The sequence below is a fragment of the Vulpes vulpes genome, chromosome 4, assembly GCF_048418805.1.
Source record: "Vulpes vulpes isolate BD-2025 chromosome 4, VulVul3, whole genome shotgun sequence".
NCBI lineage: Eukaryota > Metazoa > Chordata > Mammalia > Carnivora > Canidae > Vulpes > Vulpes vulpes.
Genome location: NC_132783.1, coordinates 53,399,322 through 53,419,990, shown reverse-complemented (window position 1 = coordinate 53,419,990; position 20,669 = coordinate 53,399,322). Strand labels below are relative to the sequence as shown.

Below are 20,669 nucleotides of genomic sequence, written 5' to 3'. Positions count from 1 at the left end.
AAGATTATCAAATCCAACTATATTTATACCCCTACTCAACACATACATACACTATATTACTGTTGAAATCATGTGCCTCTGTTTTCCAAACACCTTTATTGCTTTAATCCTTTCTTCTTAGCGTGCACACTACCTGTGGGTATTTACCCAATCTTCTACAGCTGAGGTACTACGTTCCTCCTCCACAAAGCCCTTCTGATCATGTCATAGAAAGGATTCCTCCCTTTCAACCCTACTCTATTCTGTGTATACTGGCTTGCTATGTACGCGTTCAGTTCTCAAACCAAACTACAAGCTCGTTGATGGAAGGAGAGTATCCTAGTTTTTTATGTAAGCAATAGAATAATAAAACTAATGCCTACAACTCAATTTAAAAATTTAAAAGGAAAATTTTAATCACTGATTTCATATGCATAACTGGCAATGTTTATTTGCAGGCTTCAATTTTCATTAAAATCATGTAAAATATCAAACAAAATAAAAATAACTTGCAACCGATATAAAAATATTCCCAAGTCCATCTTGTGTGATTTGCCAACTCAACCAATAATCAAAAATTCAAGTAATTTCAATTAATTTGGGCAAGGATTTTGAAATCTTTATCTTAACTTGAAATTGAGTCCTAATTTTCTCTTTTTTACTCTTTCTTAATCATTAGGCAGGCAGTACACTTATTCTTCTATAACTCTTTTGCCATTTTTTTTCTTTTAGAGATGGCAAAGTTAGGGTACAAAAAAGGACAAGGCAAGTTTTAGGCTTGAAAGCAAAAAAGTGGAGTGAACTGCACTAAATGGCTTGCCTTCTTATAAACAAGGAAAGAAGGGGCAGAGGAGTGGGCTGAGGAGGAACTCGGACATAAGGATGAGGAAGGAAGACTGCATTAAACTGTGAATTTTGGGTGCCTGGGTGGCATAGTTGGTTAAGAATCTGACTCTTGGATTTGGCTTAGGTCATGATCTCAGGCTCATGAGATCGAGCCCTATGTCAGGCTCCATGCTCAGGGCAGAATCGGCTTCAGACTCTCTCCCTCTGTCTCGCACCCCACCCCCTCACTCACCCCTGGCCAGGAAGGAAGGACAGATGTTAGGATGGCCATCTTAATACAGAATGATTTAATTGGCATATGATATGACTTGATCTCTGGGCTGCCACAGTTGAGAAGCATTGGCTTGACATTTATTAAATATTTATTTTTGTTTTAAGGGTTTGCATGGATAAACTCAGTTTCCACAATAAACTCAAGAAGTACACACTAATACGATCTCCATTTAACAGGGAAGCTAAGAGTGGTAGTTTTAAAATGTCCACAAAGCCTGACACCTCTCCCTTCAAAAGAGGACCCCAGATTCTTCTCCCCTTGAATATAAACCAGATTATTGACTTGATCTTCATGAACAGAATGTGGTACAAAATATAGTTTGTCTTCTGATGCTCATTCAAAGTGTAGCTTTCATCTCTCTCAAGTTTCTCATGGTAAGGGAAGCCAGCTAGCAGTCAACTAGAGAGACCAGTATAGGAAGGATCTGTGGTCTCTTGCCAGGAACCAGCACTAAATTGCCCAGCCATATAAGTGAACCACCTTGGAAGCACATCTTCTAGCCCCAGTTAAGCCTTCAGATAACTGCAGCCCTTGACACCCTTGACATCTTCCTGACAGACCTTGAACCAGTACTACCCAGCTAAATTACACCTAAATTCCCAACCCATGGAAACTGTGAAAGAAAATAAATGTTTACTATTGTTTTAAGGCCCTAAATTTTGGAGTAATTATTATACAGCAATAGATAGCTAATACATCAATGCACAAAAAGGTTAAGTAATTTGATCATACTAATGCAGCTAACAAATGGCAAATAGAGATTTGAAACTAGTCAGGGTGGATCCAGATCCTCCACTCTAACCCACGTGGTATAATTTCTTTCTTCAAAATGAAGATTATCCTGCCTATACGTTATTAGAGCTGGTGCCGGGATGAAAAGAAATTATATAAATATCTGCTATCTATTAAACTGAATAGTAAATAGTTTAATATCTATTATTACTACTAAAAGGCATAAATTCTTAAGTATTAAAATAGAAACATAAAACACAGGAAATTATCTATATAAATCAAGAAAACACACTCCAATAAAAATTTTTCTCACAAAAAATCATTTATTTTAAACTCACTTTGTTACTCCTAGCTATGTCAGTCATTTAAGATTTCTAAGGCAAAAACATTAATTCTATAATAATTTCTCACCTATTTAGCACCCACCACAGGCTTTTGTTATTTTACACTCACTTATCAAATCATAACACATTTTTTTAAATTATAATACATGTTTAAAAACACATGTTATGGAGTAAATTTTGTCCATGCAAAACTCACAGATTGAAGCCCTAATCCCCAATGTGACTGTATTTGGAGACAGGTATTTAATGGAAGGCAATCAAGGTTAGATGAGTCCATAGAGGAAGGATCCTAGTCCAATGCAGTAGTGTCCTTATAAGAAAAAGAAAAGGCCATGTGAGAACATGGTGAGAAGGTACCATCTGCAAGACAAGGAGAGAGATCTTACTGGAAACCACCCCGCCCAGTACTTTGATCTTGGACTTCCAGCCTCCAGAGCTATGAGAAAATAAATTTCCATTGTTCAGATGAGTCTACATAGAGGGCTATGATATTCACATCTTCAGCCTTCATCCCTTTCTCCTAAGCACTAACATTCATTTTAGTCATCTATTTAAAATGAGCTCCTCTCCATGGCCTCATAATTACCTTCCCTTCGTGACTTCCATTATTTATATTAATGGACCAATTGTCAAGATGCCACATCAGGATCTCTCTTCCTTCATTAGCAATAGCAGGATCTGAGAAAGATGATTAATAAAGCCCTACAAAGAGATCATCAGACTCTACCAAGCTCATAGCATTTGAGCTTTTGGCTTAAGTTGCAGATTCTCCTGGAGACAGGGAAAGGAGCATTAGTCAGCAGTAAAAGGTTCCTAGAAAGTTCATGACTCTGCTTCTTCCTTTCAATACAAAGGATCAGGTCGGACAGGCTAAAGAGCATTTTAATAAGTAAAAGCCCCACCCTAAGTACAGACAGAAAAGATTTGAATTACTGTAGACAAAAAGAACAAAAGTTGCCTCAGGTCTCCTCAAAGCACTGAGTCAGCAGGGAGCTCTCCCTGGTGCTACTTCAACCTTATCTTAAAACTTTCTTATTAGTTTCTATTCACAATAGTGTGACAAACTGGCCTTCTGACAACATAGCCCTCCCCAAACATGGGCATCAGAGTAGGGCCATCACACTACTCCTACCTAACACCCTCTTTAAGGGTGGATTCAAGTCACATGAACTCAAAGCCATAGGATTATCTTTGACTCCTTACTCACCCTCATTAACTACTGGCCACCCTGTTCTGTTTATGTTTTCTTTAAAATTCCATTACCAGTTTCTGTTGGGATGTTGAGAAAGTTCTAGAGATGAATAGTGGTGACGGCTGTACAAAAGTGTGAATGTATTTAATGCCACTGAGGTGTGCACCTAAAAATGGTTAAAATGGTCATCTTATGTTACATATACTTTACCTCAATTAAAAAGAAAATCCACTGCCAATTATTTGTCAGATACAGGTCCTTAGGACCAAGACCTAGTTTTTGCTGTATTGGGCCGGTGGGGTCAAGGGGGATCAGGAGGCACCAACAAAATGGTGGCGGACCCTCTATCTTGTTACCCTCGCCTCGGAACTTTCCCACCACTAGCAGACCGCCCAAGGACAGGTCATCATGGGGAGACAGGACCTATGCAGGAAACCTGAACTGCACCTTACCCAAACCCCATATAAGGGCATAAGCAGTTATCGCCCCATACCGATTCCACCAGTAATATGCCCTAATACTATCACCCCACACAGACACAACCCCTTCCCCCTCCCCCCTTAAAAAGCTCACATGTACTCCCTTTGGGTGCAACTTCCCTGGCCCCGTGACTTCCCTGGCTTCACTCCCTTACAGGGCCGCAGAACCTCGTCCGAGAGTGCTTCCATTAAAGGCTTGCCTCGACACACCTTTGCCTGCCTCTCTATTTCATTTCACTGTCACCCGGATTAAACCTGACATGCAGGTCTTCTAGATGTTCTCCCTGCACCTTCCCATCCATCCATATACATAGCACCGCTTAAAATACTGCTTCTATCCTTTGAATTTTCTTCAAAATTTACTGTTTGGAGGTCAATACTAATTCCTTAACTTAATTCAAAATGCTCTACCATCTAGTCTCAGCCTACATTTATTTAAGTATTTATTATTTAGTTTAATTTAATGTTTTGGAGAGATGGTGTGTGAAGGGGGAGGGGCAAAGGGAGAGGAAGAGAGAGAATCTTTTTTTTTTTTTTATGATAGTCACACAGAGAGAGAGAGAGAGAGAGAGAGAGGCAGAGACATAGGCAGAGGGAGAAGCAGGCTCCATGCACCAGGAGCCCAATGTGGGATTTGATCCCAGGTCTCCAGGATTGCGCCCTGGGCCAAAGGCAGGCACCAAACCGCTGTGCCACCCAGGGATCCCTAAGAGAGAGAATCTTAAGCAGGCTCCTCACCCAGTGCATCTTGAGAGCCCCATGATCTCTACCCTGAGATTAAGACTTGAGTCGAAATCAAGAGTTGGATGCTTATCTGCCTAAGCCACCCAGGTGTCCCTCAAGTCTGCTTTTAAAATTATTCCATTTGCTAATTTCCTGCAGTAACAGCTCTGTCAGACATTCTGTCTCACACTGACCGTGTTTTAACTCATAACCTTTTTCTGGCCTATATGGTTTTCCTTTCTATCCAAAATCATCTTATGTGCCTCATTTTACTTTTTCCACAAAGTTGTTCTCTGACCACCATAATCCAAAATGATTTCCCTCTCTTCTTGTTACCACTGACTGGATGTTCTTATCACTCATTTGAAGTACTGTAGAATGTATATCATATACATTCTACCTCCCCAATTAAATCACACACTTGAAGTCAGAACACTTAATCTTTTATTTCTTGGTTTCATCCTGTGTCCAAGTAGGAGCAACTAAAATATTGATGGACTGGTCCAATTCCAACTCATCAAGTAACAACAAAAAACATTCGTTGTGAGATGGAGATATTTGCATTTATATTACAGAAGATTTTTAACAGATAACACTGAAATAAAGGGATTTCTAGTTAATCCTAAATGAAATGAATGCTATCCTATCTTCTTTTTATTGCTTGCAATCAATCCACATCTATTCCCAAAACATAACTGAGATTGTTAAAATAAAAAAAAAAAAGGTTATTGGCCCACCTAGGTAAGGGTAAGAGATCAAAAATCATGAAATGTTACCAAGCTGAGACAATTACACTGGAAACCTTAAGAAAGGCAAGTTGTTGCAGTCAGAGGTAAGTTTAACATGACCACCAGGAATGATGACCACTAAAGTCCTTTAAAGTCTCTCTAAAGTATGAACGGTCTAAACCAGAGCTGTGACACAAGCAAAAGGTTCTGACAGGCATCAAGTTCAGATAGAAGCTTTTGATAAATGCCTGGTATGCAGAAATATTGGTATGCTAACTAAAGATACAATCTCATAACTTTAGATACCAGTCAAGTTGATAATCTGTTACATAATGTTACATAAATGAAAGAATCTAAATAGTGTTCCTCCACACAGAGGGTCATTGTTGATCTACATGATCAAAGGATGACTTAGAGCAGAAAGAATGCTTATTGGCAGCATTCAGATTGTCCCCTGTGGAAGTTTTGGTTTAGTCTAAATGTCTGAAAAAATACTTGATTGAGGCTCTACAATTCTACCGCATAAAGCAGAGAAGAGAGGATCTTGATGTGAAAAATTGTAAGTATATTCAATTATGAAATACCTTGCTCTTTACGCAGGATAGAATTTGAAGCCCCTTAATATTTTTTTAAAAAGGAAATCTGGCATGAGGTTGTGACAGAATATAAACACTAATCTGTTATAGGAGGACTGAAATATAAAAGTAGGGTAATCTTTACTAAGGAAGTTTCACCAACACACTTCTGTTACATACTTGCTACATTTCAATGGCCAAGCATAACATCTGCCCTTAGTGAGTCTGTAAAGAGCCTTGCTGCTTCCAGCTTTTGAGGGACCAGTTGTAGCATGTACTACTATAAGAATACCACATACAGCATAAACCAAGAGAAGTACCATAGCTTTTCTGACCGAATTATTAAAGAGAAATGTATTTTCAAGACGCTATACTGTCTAATAGCTAAAAGCATACTTTATTCCATCCCTTCACTTAGCAGCTTACAATTAGTAGGTACTTCTATTAATATCTCCTTTATTGAACATCTCAGACCTAGCTCCAGAGTTTTTTAGGAAATGAGAACACTAGTAAGGCAAAAGTCAGGGTCTCTGTCATATTTAGAATTTGTTATGGGTACATAATTACACAATCTCTTAGGTTGGATATATAACCAGACTTACTTTTAGAAGGATACCACTTGCTTTTTATGATGCAAATCAAATTGCTTGGCCACCAAGGAGACAGGTCATGATTGAGAAGATAACTTATAAAGAAGAGCTACAAAATATTACTATAATGTAACAAAAATATTAAGACAGTGCATTCTCTTTATCAAATGAAAGCTATTCTAGAAACATGACAGTCTTTTAAAATTCACAAGTATTCACAAATATTATAGTATTAGTATTTTAATATTAAGACATAAAATAAGGACTCTTAGTAATACTAAATATGTGATTACTAAATATTTTATATGAAGGACATATTTAAAACTTCAACTAACTTTTGTAGCAATCATTTTAAAATGATTTTCAGAAATTTATCTTAAAATTTAACATCTCCATGACAAGGCTAAAATATTCCTTATAAAAATCAGTTAAGGAGCAATGGCTACCTCCTTCAAATTCTCATACATATTAATGTGAAAAAGCTCAGTTTCTAACAAAAAAGCCTCAAACAGATCACTTACTATCACTTACCAGTGTAGAAAGCTTAAGAGCACTTAGATAACCAGAACATATGGTTTCTGCAATTTTTGCTTTCAAATTTGATCACTATTTCCCAACAGAATACAACACAACAACATGGCCTTCGTGCTTATCCATTCTCTAGTATACTAGATGTGAATAATTATACCAATACTTTAAAGGAATGTGGTTTTAAGCAACATCCTTTTTAATCTGGCAATTAGAAAAATATATTTTCTTTTTCACTCTAACTTGGCACAAATCAGGAAAGAAATGGCTTTTGAAGACTAAATCATTTTTCCTACTATAGTTAGGAGGGAGAACTAAATAATGATTATGCCTATAATTACAACCTTTCAAAATGAAGTTTCTTCATTCAAAATCATGTCATAATGCGATCAAAAATCAATTTTCTTCCAGTTGTGTAAAATGAACACAATTATTTTAGGACTCAATCTTGCTTATGAGAAAGACAGCACACCACCTACGTTTTAGTCTCAAAGTCACTAACCAAATACAATTTAATTAATTAGTATTTCCTACATAGAATTTAATGCCCTATTCTCACTCCTTGTATGACAGTCACTAGTCAGAAAAGAATTTCTTTGGCCCATAACATTAGGGTTATCCTATATTAAGTATATGAATTCACCAATAGTTTCAGAAATGACACTTACTAGCAGTATTTCATAATCACTTCAGTATTATTTTAGGGTAGAAAAGGAGTAACTAACATAGAAAGATGGTGGTTACTGAGAAACCACTAGTATTTAAAAGCTTAGCCTGATATTTAAATTTTAGGTGTTCAATATTTAAAGGCTTAGTTAGTTTTAACTGAAAAATAAAACCACCTGAAGTACTAGAAGGATTTTACTGCACTAACCCTGGAAGAGCTGAATGAATCGAGGGTACAATGCTGAGGTGATCACACTCTCTGGCAGCTCCCTCAGAAAGAGCTTCAATAGACTGGCAGCGGAACAGACATCACCATCCTTCCCAAGCTCCACAGGCGCTCCACTCTCAAACTTCCATCGGAGCTGTTCCACCACCTTTACATTGCCATTCACCCTAAAAAGGCCTTCCTGGGTGAGTCCTAGAGGAGGAGAGCAGACACACAGAAAATAAATAGAAGTCTGTCACAGGCAGACACTAACTCCAGAGAACAGTGACAACAAAATAAGTAAATCGCAGTGCAGGATTTTCTAAATGATTATCCAGTACTGGAAGATGTTCACATTCTGTAAAAATGCTTTCTTATAATAATCAACTTTCAAACCTACTAGATATCAACTAAAAAGGTCAATAGGATTGTTATAAAAGCTGACTTCTATAAATAAGGTTAGGACACATATAAACACAATATATGTTATTTTGCAAAGAAATTACATTCATATATATTCTGTAATACATGATAGAAACTTACTCTGGGCTCCAAGAGCAGCTTAGTATTTTGAAAACTATTAAAAACAAAACAAAACTAACATGTATGTAAGAAACTTCTTAACTGTATGTGATTACCTTTGTAATAAGAAGAAATACTTTACTAATCACTGAATTCAAAGGGTAAGACTTAATGAGACCATAAGGTAGTATAAGACAACTTCCTCCCCATCAGCCAGTTGAGAGGGGTTATTACTGTTGGTGAGGGTCGGCACAGAAGCATCCATAAAGCAGCCTTTGGATGCTTTACACCATGTTTGGCTAAAGCATAGGGAAGATGGGAAGACTGGGGCTGATAAACTGTGAAGCTAATGCAGTTTAAGCTTCAGGGCTCCTCATTTATTTAGGCCCTTCCCAGTCCTCTGTTCCTAATTCTTTTTTTTTTTTTTTGTTCCTAATTCTTATTCTTAATTTTGTATTCTTTTTCTTTATAAAGGGGCCCCATAGGGTCAAGCAGTAGGATACATGACATCTTGATTTATCCTCAACAAAGAGAAGCAAATATATGAACTGAGAGACAGGACATTATAAAGGAAGATAAACACATGGAAATGTGGAATGCTTAAGTCAAAGAGCGATGGGGTAATAAAATGGGAGAAATGGGACAGGGACACAAATGTTGAGTTCAAGAGCAAAGACCTGGTGTGTCTGGCTGGCTCAGTCTGTAAAACATTCAACTCTTGATTTTGGGGTCATGAGTTTGAGCCCCACACTGGGCTTAGAGCTTACTTAAGAACAAAAAGGCAGACTTTATCATGGGAGCATTAAGGAGAAGGGGGAACATAATACAATCAGGGGTTAAGAAAGATCTTGCTAGCAAAGAGAATGGAGAGAGCAGAAAGATGGCTTTCTTGAACCACATTCTACTCTAAGGCAGTAAGAAAGATTCCATTGGGAAGGGTGAAAAGGAGAAAAAAAACAATTTCATAACTTAGTACAAAAGGGAAGGAAAAGTTGAAAGGTAATTTTAAGGTTTAAAAAGAGGAATCCAGGAAAAAGCACTGTAAAAGATAAGACGAAGTAGGGGTGATGAATTTAATAAGTATCTGGTGCTATGTTATGGAACTTAAAAAAAAAAAAAACAGGAAAAAAATTCAAACACTACCATTACCCTTATGGAGCTTGTAGTGGTAAGTTGTTTGCATACAAAATGTGAAGAACATGAATATCAAAAGTTGACACGAATTTTAGCTCCAATTTTGACAAAAGTTTAGGAAACCGGAGAGGATATTAAAGTATTTTACCAACCAGTGTGACCAGGGCACCATGTAATCAGAGGAGATACCAGTCAGTATGTGTGGTAGGCAGCTTCTCAAATGGCCCTAATAATGCCCATTCTCCTGATATCCACACTCTTGTGTAATCTCTTCCCCTTGTGTGTGATCTGGATCTAGTGACTTGCTTCTAACTAACAGAATATAACAAAATTACATAATTAGGTTCTAATCTTGCTTTTGAGATTACGTTATAAAAGACTGATGTGCGTCTTACTTGTTTGTCTCTCTCTGGCTTTTCTGGCTTGCTCACTCTGTGATGAATCAGCTGCTTTTTATTTGGTTAGCTATCTTATGAAGAAGTCCACGTGGCAAGGAACTAAGGGTAGTTTCTGGACAACAGCCGGTGAGTAACTGAGACCCTCAGGTCAACAGCCCACAAGGAACTGAATCCTGCTAACAACCACGTGAATGAGCTTAGAAGTGAACCTTTCCCCCAGTCAAGTACTGTTATGGCTACAGCCTTAGCCAACATCACAACTGCAGCCTTACAAAAAAGGCACAAGACAGAGAAGACACAACTCAACTGTGCCTAGATTCCTGACCTGCAGAAACTGTGAAATAATAGTTACTTTTATTAAATTTTAAAGATTTTATTTATTTGATAAAGTGCACAAGCATGGCGAGAAGCAGAAGGAGAAGCAGGGAGCCCCACATAGAGCTTAATCCCAGAATCCTGACCTGAGCCAAAGGTAGACACTTAACCAACTGAGCCACCCAGGCGCCCCTAACATTGTTGTTTTAAATCACTACACTTTGGAGTAATCTATTACACAGCAACAGGTAAGTAAGATGCCATTCCCTTTAGTATTGCAGAGTATCTGTTATTGAGAGACTTCTTGTTTAACTCATTTTTAAAGCTTTCAAGGTCTATTTCCTCCTTTAGAAGCCTCATCTGTAACTTCAGAAATGTGTACTGCCATCAACAGATAGCGCCCAAAAAATACCACCCATCCTTGGTCAAGGCCCAAATCATGAAAATTTAGAATTCTATATCCCAGTCCTATATCTACCCAGTTTCTGAGCCTGGTTTTGGCGAGCAAATGCCTCTTGGACCGGATCTCTCAGTGTTTTTCTAGCTTTGACCTTAGGTTTTCTTTTCCAACAAGGCTTTTTGACCCTTCCCTCAAATAAATACTTCCAGTTATTCCAAAATAACTGCCCAGCTCCAAGAACTGGCTTTGGTCTTCAAGGTCCCTGATCCCCCTAGCCTTTACTAGTGGAAAGAGAAGGTGTAAATGGAAGTCAGTGAAATTCACTTTTTAACTATTTTTTCCGCTCCTTTTCTATTTGTATAACTCTCTTCTCTCAAAAACATCTATCACTTAAACAATTCTTTTTTTTTAAAGATTTATTTTTATTTCTTTATTTATGATAGACAGAGAGAGGCAGAGACACAGGCAGAGGGAGAAGCAGGCTCCATGCCGGGAGCCTGACGCGGGACTCCATCCTGGGACTCCAGGATCGCGGCCTGGGCCAAAGGCAGGCGCGAAACCACTGAGCTACCCAGGGATCCCCTCACTTAAACAATTCTTATGATATCCAGCGATTTTCAACTTGGGGCAATTTCCCCTGGCTTTATTATGTTTGGGGGGGGAAAAATCCATACAGCTTTGTAAAGGCCCTTACAAATTTATAATATATCCAATACCCATATGAGGCTTACCAGACTATATAACCTTTCAATTTTCCTAATCTAAATTCTTAGGAAATGATGACTGGAAAGGAAATGTTCAGAGGAAGGAAAAGCTTAGCAGGCTTTGTGAAGTTTTCGGAGATTCTCAACATGAAATAGCTACTTAATAATTGGTTTAAAAATGAAAGAATTATATAAATGAAATAACATCTACACCATTGACAGGCACTTTTCTGTACAATTGAGATATTTATTTCAGAATACTATGAAGGCATCATTAGAAACTGAAAATGCCACAAGTCAGGATTTGCTTAACCGGCATACTTTGCCCCAGAAAATAGTATAACAATACATGAGCATATTGTGACACCTGGTGGTAAGAAGAGAGTCCTACACTATTTCAAATTGGGTTATCTCCCAGGATCTTCATGCTAAAGAGAAGGAATCCTGTAACATGGTCAGCAAAATTAGTTATTTTTAAATAACATAAAGATGATATACCTTATAACTTGTAAGATTTTCCTTCAAATGGGAAAAATTACATATTTTTCCTTTTAAGTTCAAAGTCTTTTTAAAAGGCCTTCATAGAGATCTTAAACTCCTTCTGTCTTAAAATTCTTTTACAACAGTCTTCCCTCAAGTTGTTAAAGGTCTACATTTATATTAAATATCAAATATGACTACAGTATCTACCCAGGGTTAAATAATATGACCTATCATCTGATACCTGACAGACTGCCCATTGTATCATGCACAGTAGATGTACAGTAAGTATTTGGTGACTTAAAAAAATACAAAATAATTAATGAAACTCATGACTGAAGTAACTTGCCCATGAACTTCATTCTACCCATCAAGACTTGCACAAAGTTTTTGGTTTATTAACATGATAGTTTCAGACATAGTAAGGCATAGTAAGACAAAGACATATACATATATGTGTATATATACATACACACCCCACATCTTTATACATTCATTGTCAATGGGCATCTGGGCTCTTTCATAGTTTGGTTATTGTGGACATTGCTGCTATAAACCTTGGGGTGCAGTTGCCCCTTTGGATCACTACATTTAAGAATAACTGATTTTCCATTTTAGATCTCTAGTTAAGAATGACTGATTTATCCCATTAAAATACTTGGCTTGGACAGGCACTGAGGGGGGGGCACTTGACAGGATGAGCATTGGGTGTTATTCTGTATGTTGGCAAATTGAACACCAATAAAAAATAAATTTATTATTAAAAAATGCTTAGCTTGCATTACCTGAATATACGCAATTAAACTCTAACTATGGGTAAGAAGAGAGAAAAGGAAACTAATACCTAATTCAAATTTTGCCAAAATGTTCATACAATGATGCTGTAAATTTAACTGGTTCAACTCCTACAGAGTTGATTATAAATCCACATATCCTTAACCCAGATCTAAAGATACACAATGCTCCAAACGACACATGTGAAAGGTTAGTCACTGAATCATTGCTTACAGACAGCAAAAGTTGCACACAATTCAGTATTCATCAGCATGTGACTGCTTCAAGAAATGAAACACGTATATAGTCAAACAGTGTGTAGGGGGGAAGAAAGAATTACGTGAGTAAAGCTTTTTAATGCAGTATGGAAAGATCTCCACAATATACTACTAAACGACTTTTTAAAAAGATTCCTAACAGTGTGAATGGTATGCTATATTTATGTTCAAAGGGAAAAAAGAGCATATGCATATATGATTATATATTCACAAAACATCTTTGTAAGACTGTATCAGACACTGGTGAAGTAATGTTTCTGGGAGAGGAAATGAATGATCAGGTGACAGGTTTTGGATGGAGAGATTTTTCATTGCATATCCTCCAGTATTTTGTACCACATAAGTATATTAACTATTCAATAATTTTTAAAACTTAAAAATGAAAATGATTTTACATAAGAGTAACCTCAAGAGGCTAGTCATTATTGGATAAAAGATCAGAACACTGACTATGCCAAAACCAAAATATTTTAGGTAGTCACACTTTGGTATCCAAATTAATAATACTGAATAACCCTATTTAAAAGATTACATGAATTACCTAGAGATCCATTTATACCTAAATCAGTAGGATACAGTTTTATTCAATATTGAGTGTTTTTGAGTCCTTCAAAGCTCTAACAATATAATGTGGCTTCAGGACCTCATAGGCCAAGGTCCCATCTTCCTGCCATTCCTCTTTTTTGTTTAATCTGTATAAAGTACTTTAATAAACACAGAGCTCTTCTCTAAGACTCTTACCTGTCTGCAGTTTATCATCCTCTAAAAATATGGAGATAGCTCCTATGAAGTAAGAATGCAAGCCTGGCTCTCCAGTTTTCAGAACAAAATATCATTTTGTCCTCTACATACCTAGTAACCCGAGCAAATAGTTGTTTTTTCAGTTAACACAGAACACCTGACCCTCTGAGGGCTGAACTACTTGCTATCACAAGTTGACTCACATTCCTACAGAGGAACAGATGTACTGGGCTTCTCACGTATTTCCAATGAAGGATTCTTCTTAGCTGACGAGGTGGAGGGGAGGGAAGGGGAATGGACTCGTAATCATGGGAAGATAAGGAAGCAAACCACACAAAATACAAATGCTTCTCAAGTCTCAAGTTTTACCTTTAAAAACGCTTACCAATTTTAAACTCTATTTTGCAATGAGTCTTTTGTGTAGAAATGTTGTTTTAGTATAGGAAACAATGAAAATTCCAAGCTTTTCCCTCGGAACACTTCCTTCCCAAACCTTCTAAAACTTACTGAGATTTATTATGTAGTTTGGGGTTTTCCTATCATTTTGCCCTAATGTGAATGCATGTAGGGGAAATGGAAGAATTTTCTCTCTACTTATCCAGGTTTTTAAATAAAATCATAAAAAAAAAAAGCTGTGCTATAAGATACCTCTTAATAATAATTTATCTTATCACTCAATGAATTCAATTATTCTCTAATTGTTTTACATACTTATGTGCATCACTTCAAATGGAAAATGATCCCCCCAAATAGGCTATATATCATATGTATGTGTATATATATATATATATATATATATATATATATATATATATATATATATTTTTTTTAGTATTCTTACTGAGCTTATGAAAGTAATCAAGGCATCCAGGAAGTTCAGGATTGACCTCAGCTGAAAAAGATACCCAAAATGTTACCCTAAAAATTACTATCAGCTGGAATTTAATGACTCAAGAACACTATTGTTAGTGCTAGTTTTCCAAACTAAAAACCTCAAGGATTAAATTGATTGGTTCATAGTAAACGGAATAGTATTGTCAAAATCATATTAGGCAGTAATAATGCTCTTAATGGACTTTTTAAAGGAAAAGGCATCTTACATAATTTGATATTCTAATTAAGGTGTTTTAGGAAATATTCTAATACATCATGAAGGAGTGAGTTCACACAGAAACCTTCTTGTATGTGGGAGCTACAAACACAACAGAATGAAAACAGGACTTACCATGCTTCGTCAAGTAATCCACTAGAGTCCCCACTATAGCTGGAATGCCGTTCTCTGTGAGCCCTTGCTGCTGGAGGTCTTGGAGGCTGACGCCAAATAACTTTTTATAGGAAGAATTTCTCTGCTCATTTAGTGGCACTGCCACTATCTTTTTCATGTCTTCTTTCAGCCGAACCGCTGCTTTACTTTGCTTGAAAGAACATAAGCAAGAAGAGCAGTCAGTCATATTGACCACAGGAGGTTGCATAGTTACAAGACAAACACCTGAATTGGAATGTAGGCATCTGGAGGCCCATAGGAGTGGTCTTCACTTATTTTTACTTCAACGCAACTCAGTACTACTAATATCTCTCACATGTTGCTCAGCGTCATGAATGGCACATACGGATAGAATAGTTAAAAGGAATGAAAAATGAGAAACCTAAAGCCACAACTTAATTGTAGCTAAGGAAGAGAGGAAATACACTGCAGTATCTAAGATAGATTATTATAGTAACCAGGGGGTGGGACTCACAGGTACCTGGTCAACAGGAAAATAAAACACTCCTAAGATTATTGAAACACCATGCAGATCCTAGAATAAGATTTCTAAAGATGAAAATGTATCTAGATGCCATTTTAAGGTAGCTTTAATTTGGAGTCTTAGACAAAAAATGTATATGAGTAGAGTGAACATTTGTTTCTCTGATTTAATTACATCTGTGAATATCTCATCAGTATTTTGGCACAGGAAATCAGCTCAATTCTCACTGAAGTTCAAAATATTCCATCTCTGAAACAGCAACATTTCAGGTAGTCACAATTTAAACATTTCACAAGACTGTACATAAGTAAAAAAAATGCAGCTTACATTTAAGTTATTGCCACAATGAAAAATCCATACAAATGTTTCTTTTAATAGAAATTTGTATCCCAGGAAGTGTTAAACTATATTAAAATTTATCTTTTATAACTGAGGGATTTTCTTTTTAAAGCATGTGTGCTATATAAATGTTATATATCCGTAAGTCTAAACACTTAAAAGCTGGGAAAATGCAAACCATTTTAATTGGGGATAGAAGTGGTAGATTGGGGGAAACTTTCACTCTTTGAGAATGAATGTACCAACCAACGAAAGTGTAAATATTACAAGTACAAGCTGATGTAACTATTACCATGTGAAAATAGAAACCTTACTTCCAGTTTAGAATTGAGGAAGCAAAGATCAGAGTTAAGTAATTTGGCAGAAGTCACAGAACTGGTAAGAGTTTCATCCTCCTCTAGGTTCATGTTTCTCTCCCTAAGTTAGATTTATATTAATGTCCTAGAGCAGTTTATATACAATTATAATAATATACTACAATCAACTCTATAGAACCTGAGATAATGACACAATGTTAATCCTACAATCTTGATTTTGAGTAGGGTCCCTGTATTCTCAATCTGATTTTGAATTTTACAATCTACAGAATCAGACCAACTTCCATTGAGATGTTTGAATCTTCTGGTAGGTTATATTTTCTTTTTAAGATTTTATTTATTTATTCATGAGAGGCACAGAGAGAGGCAGAGACATAGGCAGAAGGAGAAGCAGGCTCCCCATAGGGAGCCTGATGCAGGACTCAATCTCAGGATCCTGGGATCACAACCTGAGAAAAAGGCAGATATCTGCTCAACCACTGAGCCACCCAGGTGCCCCCTGATAGGTCATACTTGAAAACCAGATTTTTCTAGTGAAAATTCAGCAAATGTAAAGTTACAATAGAGATTTAGCATCTATTAATATTATAGATAATACTACAGATTTAGTATTTGTTAATAGTATAATATCATAGTGTTAGCTACTATAGAGTAGTAGTAGTATAGGCAATAACTATGATTTGTTACCAAATTATGAACTTATTAATTAAGCCAAATTTATAATAGCTAATAACTTTTTTGTGGGGGTTTAAAAACCTATGAATACTTGTAAATACTTTCAAAATGTAGCATTAAAAACAGCTGGCAATATAAGGTTAAATCTTACACATTTTATCTCACTTCATTTTATCTTCTTACAGAGACAATACAGCATAATGTTTTGGAGCATGCACTGTGGAACCAGGCTTTCTGTTTCAAGTTTCATTCTGCTCTAATGAGCTGTAAACCCTGGACATGTCACTTGACTTCTCTGTGCCCAATTGTGAAACGGTGATGCTAAGGGTTCCTATCTCATAGGAATATAGAAGACTGAAATGAATTAATATACATAAAGGAATGAGAAGAGTACTTGGCATACTCAGTAATTATGGATTGTTATACATTATTACAACCATCATGATCATCACCATTATCCTTCCAGGAAATTACTCTGATTTCTTCTTTAAAAAAAAATGGAGATATAATGTGTCTAGACTAAAGTTTGCTATTTAAAAAGGCATCATGGTGGTCAAGACATACTAGTTGGTAGTCTGATGATCTAATTATTCTCTCTCATCTCTTAAAATATGCAAGAATGACTGAATGATAAAGATAAAATAATTTTGTATACATGTGCCATGATTCCTTTTTATTAGAAAGTCAAGGTTTCCTTAGAAATCCTGTCTATGCTTGAGTTTAACACCTTGAATTAGTGCTCTGTTGACAGCCCCTGCTGTTTACTCTGTCCTTTAGTCAGAATGGCAGCCAGTAGGTGTATCTCCTGTCAGTATACAGTATAGATAAGCAATCTCCATGAGAAAGTTTTCAAGTAAGAGACAGGCAATGGACCTCACAGAAGTTGAAGTGACTACAAATTAAACTACCTGTTTACTCAATATAGAGCCATACTACAAACAAAATTTATATGCAATCATAATAAAAGAACAGGAAATCAGCTCAATTCTATTTTTTACATTGGTAACTGGTATGACATTTTAAAAATAAATATTAAAAAAAACCCCACAATGAAACAAAACAGTTATATTTCTCAAGACATCACAATCAATTTGTCAGTGACCACAAATACACACTATAAAGTGTTGCTCTCATCTAGCCTGGTTGGTGAAGAGATCAGCTAGCAGGAAGCAGTGAGATGTCACCAGTAGTTTTATGCCTAAACTACTACACTACTTCAGTAGTTTATACCTAAATCATTAAAAAATATATAGCAGCTTACAATAAATATAATGATCCCTTCTGGTAAGTAATAAAAGTTAAATAGCCATGGAAAAATAACTATAGACAATGATATATCATTACTTTATAAGTGTCAGTATCTATGGAATTTTATCTTTTAAAACATACATCTTACCTTTCTTGATTTATAAAATAAGCTAAAAATAATGGTTGAGGTATTCGGAGTCAAACTTAACTGTTTAAACTTTGGTTTGTGTATATTCCCATCCATCATTTCAGTCTGAAAACTGGAGTATATGTGGTGTGCTTGTGTACACATGTAAAGGCAAATAGGTTCCTACATTTATAAAAGACAGGGAATCTTGGGATTTTACCGCTAAAACAATCCTTAGGGGTCAATTCAATGCTTATACTATCACTTTAGGAATAAAGATACCAGGCTCCCAAAACTTATGGTGCACTCAGTGAAAAATGGCCAAAACTAGAGCCCATATCTCTTGAATTTTATACCAATACTAATTTTTATAATTAAGAGCTGGTGGCCTTGGTTTTGTTTTTTTTTTACACCTTTATTTTTTACCAAAAAGTAGCTTAGATAGCCAACAAACTGCATGCACTGGGACTAATGCATGCAATTATTTGTTGGTTTGCAGTCACCTAGTCTTCACTTCCCCACCTTTTTTTTTTTTTTTTCCAGTGACATATCCTGTCTTTATGCCCTTGTTGTGAATAACTCTGTAGGGACTGCCAATGAAAAGAACCACCCTGTCTCTAGCAAGAACAGGTCTCAGGCTCCCTACCAGGTCAATCAGACCTTTCTCTCTTTCAGGTCACTGACTCCTGAGCAGATTGTCACAAGCACAGCAAAAGGCTAGAGCTAATTGGTTCCAGCTGCGATATTCTCACAAGCTGTGAATGAACCATTAGATTAACTTTTGCCACCTGCATTGTTGGAGCTGCCCAGACATTGGTGCTTCAGCTTCTTTCCATGTGGTGAGTCACTCCATAACCTGCTACTAGTTTCTTTGGGCTTAAGGTAGCCAGAATTCATGTCTGTTCTGAGACAGCCCGACACACACACACACACACACACACACACACACACACCCAACTGATAAAAGTACCTTGAAAAATAAAATAATCATCAGTGTATATAAAAAGCCAGGATTGTAGAGAAGAGAAAGCCAGAAAGATGATGGCTAACTCATAGGGAGTAAGTTTACTATGTTTGTCATGGCTTCAGATACTTCAGATGACTTCACTTGTTAAACCCTAGCAAAGAAAGACTATGAAGAAAGAGCCTTCTGAGATCCCCATTTACAGAGGCACAGAGGATCTAATTAATGGGCTCTCTAGGTCACATCAAGGATGTGTGTAGCCAAGAGTCACACCAAGGCAATCTGAGTGCAGATGGCACTCTGAATTCTGCCTCTACAAAGGATATGGTAAGAACAAAAAGTGCACACTGGGCCATCGAGTGCCCCTGTTAGAAATGAGGAAAGTCGTATTCTTGTAAAACAGAAAAAAAGGATTATTTACAAGTTTCTAGATCACCTTAAAATAAAGTCAGTTATGCTCACAAGCAGCATCAATGTTTCTAATATTAAAACCTGAAAAGAACACTTTAATCAATTCTGTGAGATGAGTTTCAGAAGCCTTGAGTATTTTGATAGCTAACGTTTATTGGGTGCTGATTTTGTACCAGCTCTGTTGTATTTTAAAATTAACATCTTTAAATTTTAAAGTAATCTTATCAGTAGGTATGTTTACTATTCCCCTTGGGACAAGGAAACTAAGGTCCAAAAAGAGAATTTGCCTGAGTTTACACAACAAGTAAGTTTTAGAGAATGTAACCCCCAGGTGCTCTGGCTCTATCGATTGAGCTCTTAACCATGACATAGTACTCTATTTCCAGAACCTTTAATATTGGTGGTTCTATATGGGCCCAACACTACATGCAGCTCTTTGTTTGCAGAGCTTAATACGAAAATCAATTTGAGACTACAGAAATCAATAGCTTGTATTTCCTTAAGGCAACCTTCCAAGAATTTAAGTACCGGGATTTTAAGGTCCTTTGAAGAACAATCAGGTTACACTGCTGGTTAATTTCAGAACTGCAGGCCTTAAAACTCTCTGGAACTGGGGCTAGGACTAATACATCTAACCAGGAATGTGGACATTAGAAAGCCACTCTACCACCAAATGAAAGGAGTGCAAGGAAAGCACAAGATAACCTGAGACTTATTCCAGAAAGCAAAGAAATAGTCAAAGACTAAGGGGATGTGTCCAAAAAGACCTGTGGGCCAGATTAAATGGGCTTCTACTGACCAAATCTCGAACAGGTGGAGCACCAGGAGTAACAACAACTGTAAGTGATTATAATATACTGTGTAAATAAAAATGAGATTTAGAAGAGAGGGCTTTTTTTTAGCATTTAGAAAATGCTGCAACCAGGTGATGCCTGGGTGGCTCAGTGGTTGAGCGGCTGCCTTTGGCTCAGGGAGTGATCCTAGGGATCAAATCCCACTTCAGGCTTCCTGCATGGAGCCTGCTTCTTCCTCTGCCTATATCTTTGCCTCCCTCTCTCTCTCATAAATGAATGGATAAGATCTTTAAAAAGAAAAAGAAAATGCTGCAGCCAAATGTAAGAAGAATAACAGAATAAAAAAAAATCACTGGGGCGTCTAAGTGGCTTACTGGGTTAAACATGTGTCTTTGGTTCAGGTCATGATCTCAGGGTCCTGGGATCAAGCCATGCACTG

The 20,669-nt window shown here is 36.8% G+C and overlaps 1 protein-coding gene across 18 annotated transcripts in view; it reads right to left on the bottom strand.

Annotated features, from left to right (window-relative positions):
* FAM13A (family with sequence similarity 13 member A) overlaps positions 1 to 20,669 on the bottom strand; it is a 346,947-nt gene that overhangs the window by 278,601 nt on the left and 47,677 nt on the right. For all 18 annotated transcript variants that reach the window (XM_072755666.1, XM_072755665.1, XM_072755668.1 and 15 more), the window contains exons 2-3: positions 14,833 to 15,022; positions 7,865 to 8,074 (exon numbers count right to left, since the gene is read on the bottom strand). In XM_072755666.1, the coding sequence (XP_072611767.1) occupies positions 7,865 to 8,074; positions 14,833 to 14,989 (367 nt within the window). In that variant the 5' untranslated portion in view covers positions 14,990 to 15,022. The remainder of the gene's footprint in view (positions 1 to 7,864; positions 8,075 to 14,832; positions 15,023 to 20,669) is intronic.